At 42.4% G+C, this 12,421-nt stretch overlaps 1 protein-coding gene across 3 annotated transcripts; it reads right to left on the bottom strand.

Annotated features, from left to right (window-relative positions):
• Positions 1–202: 202 nt before the first annotated feature.
• Positions 203–12,343, bottom strand: LOC143337831 (guanine nucleotide-binding protein G(q) subunit alpha-like). 3 transcript variants are annotated; one of them, XM_076757724.1, is made up of 8 exons: positions 11,963–12,343; positions 11,607–11,763; positions 7,799–7,983; positions 4,543–4,697; positions 4,090–4,218; positions 3,178–3,307; positions 2,522–2,675; positions 203–1,704 (listed from the first exon to the last, which is right to left on the bottom strand). In XM_076757724.1, exons 2-8 carry the CDS (start codon positions 11,740–11,742, stop codon positions 1,514–1,516), a joined length of 1,080 nt encoding a protein of 359 aa, XP_076613839.1. In that variant the 5' UTR covers positions 11,743–11,763; positions 11,963–12,343; the 3' UTR covers positions 203–1,513. The 3 variants fall into 3 exon arrangements, with proteins under 3 accessions (XP_076613839.1, XP_076613838.1, XP_076613837.1); XM_076757723.1 differs by having other exon boundaries at positions 12,026–12,343; XM_076757722.1 differs by having other exon boundaries at positions 11,607–12,343.
• Positions 12,344–12,421: the final 78 nt, after the last annotated feature.

Genomic DNA, 12,421 nt, shown 5'->3' with positions numbered 1-12,421 from the left:
GTACAACCCTAAATCTATGGACCTCTAACAGAAGTGCTGCTGCAAGCTGCAGCCAGATGGATGGAGCACAGAAGAGGATTTCAGGACCAGCACTGGTCCAGATGAGCCGACGGAGCAGCCAAGACGACAAACACTCGAATGCTAAACCAACAGTGCTGGAGCTGATTTGTCGAGACACACAAAGAACGGAAAACCGAGCAACAACTGAACAGCAAAATGTCTGTTTATTTAGCCAATCACATTAAAAACACTAAGACTGCATTAAGAGATCGCAGTGAAAGTGAACCATAAATTAAACTGTTCAAATTAGGCTGTAATTATTTTTAACCAGGCGAGAAGGTTGTGTAAACATCAGTGCCGTGCATACGCTCTCATTAGCTTGTTATTCATGCATTTGATACCCTTGAACAGCATATGAATTAAGATGAAGAAGGCCTCAGAGATTATTTAACATAACAGTTCTCTCTTCAGCAGTTAGCCTCTCAACACCAACCTTGATGCAGGAAAAGGTGAAAAAAAAACAACTTACCGTACCATGTTATATTTACAGCTTGCATTCAGATAAATAACTGTGAAAGTTCTAAAGCTATTGAAGCAAATGATTTTCAGGCAAGTGAATAAACTTCTAATCAAAGAGTCCCTGAACATTAAATTCTACAGCTTTGACAAAATAAAGACTTTAAAAAAGAAATGCTAATGTAGCAGAATCTAACAGGGTGTCGGTGGGATTCCCTTTGAAATGTCTGTTAAGTTACATAACAATATCTTAATGCTCTGCTCAGAAAAAGTGGTTTAAGACTGAATAATGCCATCATAAACAAATGCAAAGTGAACAAAGTCCGGTGAAACCTGAAATTAGCTGTGGAAATGATAGTGAGGTACACAGAATATCAGCACAAGTACCAATGTTACAAAACACACAGGGTGCATATCAGTATTTGTGATAAAGTAAATGTGCCATTAGTGTTTCCCTTTAAGTCAAACTAAGTAGAGTATTTTAGATTGTTTTTAACTTAAAAAAAACAAACTACAAGCAACTTTAGTTAGCGATGTGAGGTGCTGCATTGCAGTTCGTCTCCATCAACTTCCACGGATTCCCTGAAGGAGAGACCCAGTACATTACAAGTCCTCAGAGGCTTTTGAGGCCACAGAAATACTTTTTTCCCTCTCAATCCATCCATGTGCATTTATACCGCTACTGCTCGGAAACGTTCACAAAGAGCTCCATAAATTTCAGAGTGCATACTATAATAAACTCCTCGCTAAAGCAGCACTTTAATTGTCAGGACACACACTTCATTATAGCTGGAGACATCCATTTTCAAAGAGCCTAACAGGAAAATTTGAAATACATCAGTAGTACAGTCATTTGGCGACAAGCTCTGTAGCTTCTCAATGTCCTGTTTTGGATTATAGTGTTCAGCAGCAGTGTGAGGCAAACCGAATCACTGCAGAGCTCTCCTGACTGCCAGCTGCACAAAGCCGATTGAATTACAGCGGCCACACCACCGTTTTAAACCAAGTTGTAGACTTCCAGGTTGCCCTGCAAGATGTGGTCCTTCACCGCGCGGAAGACAAATCGAATGTTTTTCGTGTCCGTGGCGCAGGTGAAGTGGGAGTAGATGATTTTTTTCTCGTTTGGGTTGAGGCTGACAAACATATCTAAGATGAATTCTTTTCCTGCCTCGACATCCCGCTGGGGACCTGGTAGGAAGAGAGAGGCCAAAAACAGCACATGAAAGTCACTGTAGCATTTTCAGTAGGTACATGAAACTCGCTCAGGCTCGCACTGACACATAAAATATGTAACTTTTGAAAGAGGAAATCACAAGCAATAAAACACACCCTTGATAAATTCAGAACATGCTGCTGCAGCCTCACTTGCTCTGGTATGACCAGTAGCTTATAGTGGCTAATGTTAGCTAACGTTATGCATATATATTGATACACAGCAGACATTACTGAGTCACTTTGACGACTCCTCTGTGTTAATTATGCTACATTTTTGCATTTAAATTCAAGGCGTAATTGTCCAAACCTGGTAATTTAACTGCTGCATGCGAGCTAATAAAATGTGACCACACACAGAAAACAAACAATCTTTCTGTTTACTTGTTCTATTTTTGTGATAAAACAATCCAAATGTTTATCTGTGACCTGCCAAAACAGTGTAACATAGGAAAGACTTTAAATATTATTGTACATCTGTCACACTGAGTCAGATCACTGACTTTATAAGATGGCTAACACTAGCCAACATTAGCCACTATAAGCTGCTGGTCATACCAGACCAAGGTGGGCTGCAAAAGCAAAACCACTGAGTGTACTGAATTAATTAAAGGTGTGTTTTATTGCTTATGAATTAAACTTCTCATCTGTAAAAAATAAGTTATTTCTTCTTCTAAAGAGTCATGTAATGTCACTTTAAATAAATAAACCAACAACATACAGAGCTGCTTAATTAAGCTAGTATAATAACCTCTATCAAGCCCAGCTGCATTTCTGATGAGCTTCCTCTTACCATCATATTCAGGGAAGTAGTCGACCAAATGCGAGTACATGATTTTCTCCTCCAGTAAATCTTTCTTGTTGAGGAACAAGATGACTGAGGAGTCTTTGAACCACTTGTAGGTTATGATTGTCCGGAACAAGGCCATGCTCTCCTCCATCCGATTCTTTGAAAAACACATGACACAAACACCCCAAACAAGAGCTTAAATACGCAATCAGACACAGTGTTAGGCAGCCGTGCTTCAGCAGTGATTGTCGGCGTGAGCAAATTCAGTTGGTTGTAATCTCATCAAGTGAACAAGCCTCGCTGAGAGGTGCACTGAGAGACGCTGAACAGAGCGACTAAAGAGCTCCCCCTGCAGATGAGCTACGCGCACTGCCACAAAGGAGGGTCAAGACGAGGTTTATCACTGTGCCCAGAGAGGAAGAAAGAGAGAGAGAGAGAGATAAAAGAGAGAGAAACCAGACTGGTGCTGGACTCCTTAGAAAACTAGGTCATCATCTTCACCCAACAGGTTTTCTTAAACAAAAGAAACTGTGTCCCTTTGTGTCCCTCCCAGTGGTTTTATCCCAAAGTGAGCCCCTTTCTTTCCTATGAGCAGACTGACAAAATAAGCACCAAGAGATCAGCTTGTAATCGTTAAGTATTATTTTGCTGCATCTCACCTCGTTGACGGACTCAACGAGGACCTGGTCGTACTCGCTGAGCGCCACCAGGAACATGATGGAGGTGACATTCTCGAAACAGTGAATCCACTTCCTCCTCTCTGAACGCTGGCCACCCACATCCACCATCCTACAGCCACAAGACCAAGCCATCATTAAAGAATGTCATCAATAATTTACAACCAATTTAGGGCTGGACTACGGTGATTAATTAAATTATTAAATCCCTTAATACAGAAGATACAGTGAGAGGTTTTGGAGGATTGATCACGATGACTGAACGGATAGAGGACGATCCTTGTTAGTCTGAACGGTGAAATAAGTTCACCAGTTTGCACCAGTTAACTCTACTGCAGCGCTTGAGCGTCTATTTCATATTTACTTCAACCAATATTCCAAATTATATCTAGTCTGATGATCACAATAAACATTAAATCACCGTATTGCCCGCTTTGATCTGTATTATTTTCAGTGACTGCTGAGGTACTTTAATGCTTTTACTACATCCCCATGACAAACAGAAAACTGTCAGGATTTGCCTTTGTGGCGTCAAGGTTAAATTCTGGGAACAGAGACTTTTCACGTCGCCAAATAATCTGCCAGTTTCAAAAGGAGACTTTTGAACGGTTTTAAGGTTTTAAGACCCCTTAAATGATACCAGTTTGCTGGTAGCTTTGTGAGGCTTAGCTAAATGCTAACATTAGCATGCTAACATTCGCTATGATAATACTAACACGATTACCATGTTCACTATCTTAGCATGCTAACATTTAGCAGCATGAAACACAAAGTACAGTCCAGGATGATGGGAATGTCGGTTACAAGATACAAAACTACATGATATTAGATTTATCTACGTTTACTCTTAATGGCTTCAGCTGCAGTGAAACCACTACAACATAAAACACTCACCTGAACACCACATTCTCCAGGTCAAAGGGGTACTCTATAATACCTGTTGTGGGCACCCTGACCCTCAGCACATCCTGCTGGGTTGGCAGATAAGGAGTACAAGCAATGCGGTCCAAGTCATTCAGATAGCTGTAACACAGGGGAGACAGCCCAGAGTCAAGAAAATGAAAACTAGTTAGTGATACAGAAGCAGGAGAGGAACAAAGGAGACATTTATTGTGAAATGCTCAAGTCAGGGATGTTTCTGTTTCAGCCACTTCACTATAATTAATTCTTTTAGTGGGAATTAAAATGGTGTTTCTTTGCTTTTAAGGCTTTTGTCAACAACCTTAAATGGAATAAACATTGAACCTGAACCTTCTGGGTGACAACTGGGTGCATTAAACAGACAACTGGCCAATGACACAGTGGAAACTATTTGGCAGCGTCTGAGGAGTTTCTGTTTGCACTCACTATTTGGTCGAGTCTGAGAGCTGGTATTCCCTCTTCCGATTGTAACATTCCTGAATCCCCGGGTCACTCCACAGGCTCTTGATGGCATCCACATAAGGGTTTGTTAATGTTGTGACTTTCTCTACGTCCACCGCACTGACAATACTGGCGTTTGCCTGAACAAAAGAATGAAACAGTGAAATCAACATGATGTCATGTTTGTGCTCTTGTGCATTGTTATGACAGATAAAACCCAGTTTAAATGTTAAAGGGAAGGGACATGATGATGGATTTAACGAGCGTGCACCTCCCACAGCAGACATGTGCTTTGATTAGTCAGGGGAAACTCCTTAATGCTCATCTCTATCCTTGCAAAGTGAAAGAAATACTTTATCTTACACGCTGCGCCACACCTTCTCGTTCTGACCTCAGCATCAGTCACACTGGGTGGTAAAGTTCACCCTCAAGGCTTCAAACCAGAACATGATTCATGCAGACAGACAGTATAAAAAGTGGTCTGAACAGTGAAGTCAGTGCAGAGGTGCCTTAAAGCTGCATTCATTCTAATGGCCAGCAGGGGGCGAGTCCACTGGTGGCAGAAATAACTCTGATAGTCTGTAAGCTTATGAGAAAATCAACCCTCTTCTCTCCTGATTTACTACCTCAGTAAAGTTTCCTAATGGCCTAATGGGTTTATGGTCTCAACAGCTAGTTTCAAGTCTTCCTCAACACAGCATGATGGTCACTTTGTAAGGAGGATATGCTTTGGGGCTGTGGCTGCCTTGTGACTGACAAGTATGTTCGGGTTCTCAGTCAAATCCATCAGGATAGAGGCGCCGCAATGCGTATCTTCCCCAGCATCACTGTCTCCTTCAAAAATGGTCACTTCTGGATCCAAAAACAAGATGGCGGTGGCTGTAGTGCCAAACCAGAGGCTTCAAAATGTTCTGCCTGATGACAACTAACCAAGAAACTTAACTTAAACACTGGGAAGGAGCCTCTGACTTTCCAGAGATGTTGTCTAATTAGTCTAAATGAAGGTAACTGTGCATTAGGTTCTCTTCTGCATGTTTTTAACAGTCTTTGTTCATAAATTATGCAACTTAAATGATTACAATAAGCTATCAGCACTGATTCTATGCTGACTCACTGGCACAACTCGGACCACTTAGCATTTATAGACTAACTATAAAATAATAAAGCAATTCGATTTCGACTGTTAGTTCAGTTTCAGTTTTATTTCCTTCGTACACATTTCTAGACACAAAGACCTAAATGCAGTACAAACGCTGCTGTCTGTTCCAGGTCGTCTCTTCTGAGTTTGTAAAGTTTGTCCTGCGTCTTATTGGAATTCCCAATGTCTCCATCTCATCCTTACAGCCCTAATTGGTGTCTGATTAATAATTAATATTTCCCTGACTGCGCATCCCTTGTGGACCCACAGTGCAATATTTCATCCAGAAAACACTTGGGAAAAAACTGCATGCTGTTTGAGTACTTTATATGGTCATTTATAGGTGAACTATTACTCCCAGTCTATTTACGCATCAATAAACAGCCTGATTGTACAAAGTGCATTTGCAGACATAGAGCAATTGTCATTTTGTTGATGGTCAGCTGTGTTTGATGTTCTGCTGGTTTCTCGCTCTACTGTAGTGATAAAAGGGAGATAGTGACCCTGCTGCGGTACGAAAGTCTAGGAGCTGCCAGACTGCGGTAAACTCCAGCGTTATGAAATACACCTTTACACACTGTAAACTGTAAACCGGTTTATGACACCGCTGTTAACTGCGATGACACCAAAACTGACGAGCTGTTCGGTGACTCACGTCTCTGCACATGAAATAGGAGTAGAAAGATGACCTTATGATTAGCCCCAGCCCCCTTACCGTGCCAAGCCTGTCGAGCTTTTCACCCCCACATATATGCAGTTAACATGATAACGGTGGCAAATTTGCCACTCAAACGTCTTTGAAATTTTTAAAGTAAGACTGTCGCTACCAGATTTGATCAGCGGTAACTAGCTCCCTCATTAAGCTAACTGTAGCTCCATGAGTGGAAAATCAGTTGAAATGAGGTTTTAATTTAGCTCATGAAAATCAAAAGCAGGATCTGCAATCCTAACGGTATCTTTTTTTTTTTTTTCAACTCTGCCTAGTTGTGCACATCTGGCATGTATCTGAAAGAAAAAAACCACAACACTTCAAAGACGACACAGCGAAGCTTCCCGGCAGCCTGCAGCTGCGCTGATGAACGTGACACCGTGGCCACTGTCAGGGTTGGAGATAAAAACCCTCAAGCTTCCCTGAAGTCGCCGGTGCGGCAACGACAAACAACAAGTTTGTAGGCTATCCTACATGTACACACTGCCATACACACGTTACACACACACACTGCTGTGTGTAGCCTTGGTGGCTAACACTTTACTGTAGGCAGTACGCTAGTTAGCCAGGAAAGCTAACAAATGTAGCTTAAATCAGAGCAGATAAACACTCTGTTTAATCTATTGTTTAAACTTCTGCCCGTGTCTTCTGGCTTTGGAGGGGCTACGTGAAGGAGACGCCCCCCCCCCCCCCCCCCAAACTCTTTAAAAGCAGACTCATCTCTTTCACTACGGGGTCATGCACACTGCTTGGGCAATCTCCATTTGGGGGAGAGCGTTAGTGAACAGCTTCTAGACCTCTCTGACCCACCTGTCTGCACCGTAGCTGTAATATCTGCATGCTCAGTGACAAACACTGACATCCTGTTAGCCTCTACAAAACATCCCCTTCACTCAGTGACAGAGAAAGAAAAAACGTGTAACCCACACGCTGACTCAGACTTGGTTCACACTGCCAAACGTCCATGTCATGGGACACAGGAAGTGGCCTCTTCTCCCTTGGAACTTATGCAGTATATTTGTGTGCAGCAGCAGATTTCTGTGATTAATAAGCTCCGACTGTTTGTATGACAGGGACAGATCCCAGTATGATTGATGGGGAATTATCCGTCTCCCTTCCTCTTCTGTCTTCCTTGTACTTGGCTCAGGAGTAACCTGTCTTTACATGCCTGCAGTCTAACATCATATGTACTTTCCGTAAATAGACAAAACTCTCCGGCAGCAGGATTGCAAAACTAAACACTGTTGCAAATTACCAGAAGTACTTCACCCTGAATACACACTGCAGGCCCTGTCAGCGCCTGAGACAGTAAACTTTGCACATGCTCAAATCCTCTTTCTTAATCTGTCTGTGCGGAGCAGCGAAGAAGGGACAAAGAAACGAGTCTGGTCTACCTTGTTTTTTTCATACTTGTAGGGGATCTGTAATGTGTTCATGGCCTGGATCATGGCCTGCATGGCTGTGAAGATGTTCTGGTAGACCAGCCTGGTGAAGCCTCTCTTGTCCTCGTCAGAGTATCCGCGGCCATGAATAATCCTCATCTGCTTGATGAAAGTGCTCTTCCCACTTTCACCAGTTCCTAGCCAACAAAGAGACGCATAACATTAGTGTGCGTACACATATTGAGGCATAATATGAAACATTTCTGCATTAAAATGCCCCAAAAAAACATTATCAGATATCCATGATGCTCAGAGGATGAATCCCACACTGTGGTGATGCCCTGACTTTTCCTCTACTGCTACCATGAGCTTGACATTTGTGGTTTTCTGCCTATCTGATCTTCACTTTCCAAACTGCAGGTAATGACTTTGTTAATCTTTTCACTTTTTATCAATTGACACTGTCTGGTTGTCCAATAATTTGGCTCATTACCAAATACCTGACCTCGTGCTAATTAGTGAACGTTAGCATGCTAATGTTCTAAATCAGGAGGATGACCACAGGACATTACCTTATTGATCTGATGACACCATGAAAAATATTGAATTTCACCAGCCTGACCCCTAAACTCTGTCTGCTGTCTACACCAACAAAAGCAACATCAACAAGTCTGTTCTAAGTCTGTATTGTGAGTGAAGTACTTTCACATCTCACTCGTATGCAATCTTGGACTTGCTTTAATTACCTCGTCTGGGTTTTATCTTATTCTTGCGCCCTACGGGTGTCATGTTAACTTTTACAACCAGTATTTTGTCATGTCAGCAGTGACTGGCTGTGTCTTTCAAAAAGCTGAATTAGAAGAAGTTGGAGCATTTCCCCCTGTAGCTGACGAAGCTGAAAGTGTTTTCTGGCAATGGTTGGAGAGCTTTTCAGACAAAGTGAAGTGAAAATAAAAGTGTGCCACTTCAGCATGTCATTTTGAAAATTCCAAATTCGCTTCAGTCGATGAATATATTCAAGGGGTTACACTTGATATGATTTTTTGGATTCATCTAAATCTAATAAGCTGTAAAGTTTCAAATTTAAGACCTCTTTAGAGTCATTGTTTGGAGAGCACTGAAGCCAGACGCCTGACTTCTGAACCTAAAATGGTGGCTGTACGTTCAGCGTGAGTCAATCATTCAACCTGACTGCATCTACACCTTACATTTACTCACAGCAATTGCTGATGCAACCTTTGTTAAGTAACACAAAGAAAATGTGGCCTCCCAAGATGATTCATACTTATTCATTTAACAGTTGGGACTAATACGGTACTGTACTGTCTGAATCCTTCTTTAATTATTGGTTATAATGATTACAATATTTTTCAGTCCACTGAGGTATTGTGGTCCAGCAGCGATTGCCGACTGGCCGCGTGGGTCTTTCCATCGGGCCTGCAGAATGTAATGACTTCAGAAATAGGCCCATCTAATGTTACTCAGGAGTGGAAGAGGCCCTGTGCATCTTAAGAGTTATCGATTAGGTTGCCAACCCCTGGTAACGAGCCAAAAAGTCCATAATTCATACTTCATCCGCTCTACAGACTCAGATCACTCTACAACTCCATCCTCTCTGCTCCGTGGACCCACCATCAAACTGCTCGGCTCCCAGGCTGATCACTCCCTGGAGCTGCCAGCAGCACACTGGCTTTTACAGTCCACATTAACTGTTCATATTCCTCCATAAACACATCATTACAAGTACTTTCAAAGCCAATGAAGTAAAAGATTTGCATGTCTGATCTTTCGTGAGAAGTTCTTCATATCTATCATACAAAGTGGTGAAAGAAGTATGTACGTCTTTTACTTCAGTAAAAGTAGCAACACCAGAGAATAAACATATGAAAAAGTAAAAGTTCTGTTTGAAAATTTCCCTCAAATGCACATTATGTTACATTTCCACATCAAAATGTCGAAAAGTCTAAAAAACTGCTCAAACTCAGAAAATCCATCATTTTATTCAAGGTAACGCTGTGTTTCATTTGGTTTTGTATCCCTTTACACCCTCCAGTTGCTGTAACTTTAAAAGGAGAAACACCAGATGATAGACGAGAGAATGAGGAAGGAAGTTCGGGAACATGACGAGGCGTAACGTGAGTAAAACTAAAACATTACCTCCTCTGTGAAAACGATTTCTGCCCGAGTCACATCAGATTTTCATCAGCAATGGTGGTTGTTTAACAATGAAGGGAACAACTCCCATGATCCCACGCAACTTCACGACGTCGTCAACGTTTAGATTGAGAATTACATATTGAATATAAGTATGTAAGTATTGGCAGCAAAATGTACTTGAAGCATCAACAGTATAATCACCCAGAGACAACATCCCCAGACTCCGTCAGTGGCAGCTGGGTTGTCCTGATGGTCGACTGTTCTACACCTGTTCACCTGTATCACCTGTTCAAATTCAGCTCATCAGCAATGTGAATGCATCTCCTATTTCCACCCATCTGCTGTCAACTCCCGTGGTTTATAAGTTGATATTCCATATCCTGTGCTGCTTTGCAAATTCCAAGTTAATACAGTTTCTTCTCACCATTGTTTTTCTCTGTCACAAGTACTTGTGCAGCAAAAACTGTGAGAAAATTGCCGTGTTGCCGTATGACTGAGGCATTGTGGTGAAATGTTCGTCCTGGCATTGCAATATTATTACGTGGTGCATTGTGTTGAAACCGTGTTTCTGAAATACAAATGATGTCAGCATCTAATATCATGCGTTCATGTTTTAGGTTCGTTATGTGTGCACCTGGAGCTTTAATGTTATGTAACAGATCTTCAGAGAAAACTCTCTTCCTGTAAATGTCAGCATCAATTTTTTGGATTTTTGGGGATGGGTTTGAAATCTTGAATAAGATTTTCTAAAGATGTCGCTCGACTTAAAGGCTACATATGGTCGGGCCAGCTGAGAAAAATATTCCATTGATACCAGTGTTTTGTCTAAAGTTAAGCCTTACACTGTTTGTCCTCACCTACCTGGGCTCCATTTTCAGGTCCTGGCAAAGTTTTCCGACAATCTTTTTTATCACCAAACTGACAGAAAATGGACACGCTGTGAAGCAATATCTTCCTCTGGGGACATGACGCGATATTATATCTTTCTAATCTCTGTGCTGCGCGCAACTTGCGATTTGCATCACGCCCGCAGGCTGCAGGTCCGACACAGGGGGCTGACACAGGGGGCTGACACAGGGGGCTTGGACCCCGCCAACACCTGCATGAATGTTGTTATATTGCTACTTTTCCTGACTAATGTAGTTTTTTGAGTTCTGTATAATGATCGTGTTATTTGAGGAAATCATCTCAATTCTTCTTATTCCACCTTTTTATAATACTGTTTATATTCAACCACAAATGCATCATCTCATACCTGCTGTACTTCATAGCCAACGATGGAGGCACATTTACTCAAGTGCTGTACTTGAGGACAGTTTTTAGGTGCTTTACGTTACTTGAAGTTTCAGTTTGTTGAGAGAAATACTGTTCTTATTACTCCACCCCATGAATTTAACAGCTATAGTTACTGATCAGATTCTTTTGTATGTGAAATCCTAATGATCACCTTGTAAAATGATGCAGTAATAATTTAAACTACCTAAAAGCAGACTATATAAAACACTTTAAACCAGCTCTACGTCGACCAGCACCACAAACATGCTCCTTACACAAAATATATGTGATGCAATGGCTTAACTCTCTGAAAGGAGACAGTCCGCACAACAAAAACTTCAACTTTGGATACTTTAGGTACATTTTGCATGTACTTTTCGTCCCTTACCGAGCAAAAGCAGCTTGTATTCCCGTCGGGAGTCCCTCTTGTCCCGGCGGAGCTGCCTCTCAATCTCATCGTTGATTCTGCGAGCCTCTTTGGCCTCTGGGCTGAGGCAGCAAGCCCCGACCGAGCTCAGAGTCATTACTCCTGGATCACACGTCCCCTTCCAAGGCAAAGACACACACATAATGCTGGTTAAACAGTAAGGACGAGCCCTGAGTATCCTAAAGTCTGTTTAGTTTGGGTTTAACCCTGCACTGCCCCCACCGCGCGCACCAACACTGTCCTCCTGAGCCGCAAACAAGCTTTCACAAATGTCAAAACAGAAGTAAAGTCGTTACACTCGGGGCTGTTTGTATTACCTTGTTCCTTCTCCTGCGAAGAGGAAATTAAGTTTGTGCAACAACAAAGTAGCGAGGCTTTACCCCTAGCAGCGGAGCTCCGGGCGTGGTGGGCTGAATATGGCGGAGTTTCACTTCATAGCGCTACAAAACAGCAGAAAAACACGCATCCTCCGGGGGGGAAACAAACGCCTGGCACGGCACGGTTTGAGTTTGGACTGAAGGACAAGCTCGGTGTGATCTGGCCCCGAGTCCAGCGTTGTTAGTCCTGTCTGTCTGTCCTGGGTGAAACCCAGCAGAGGACCATGTGACGGAGGGCTGCGCTCTGATGGGAAACCGTGTGGGCTTCCACTATTACATTATGGGAACAGATTTCCGGTGTTAAGTAGTAAACTACGGATGCATGTGACAGGCAGACAGGCAGGGCAAGAGGCTGACACACTTCACTGGAAACCAGTGACAGCCAATGCACGGCCGGGC

Source organism: Chaetodon auriga, chromosome 19 (assembly GCF_051107435.1).
Source record: "Chaetodon auriga isolate fChaAug3 chromosome 19, fChaAug3.hap1, whole genome shotgun sequence".
Lineage (NCBI taxonomy): Eukaryota > Metazoa > Chordata > Actinopteri > Chaetodontiformes > Chaetodontidae > Chaetodon > Chaetodon auriga.
Note: the sequence above shows the minus strand (reverse complement) of the source record. Positions and strands in the feature narration are given on the sequence as shown.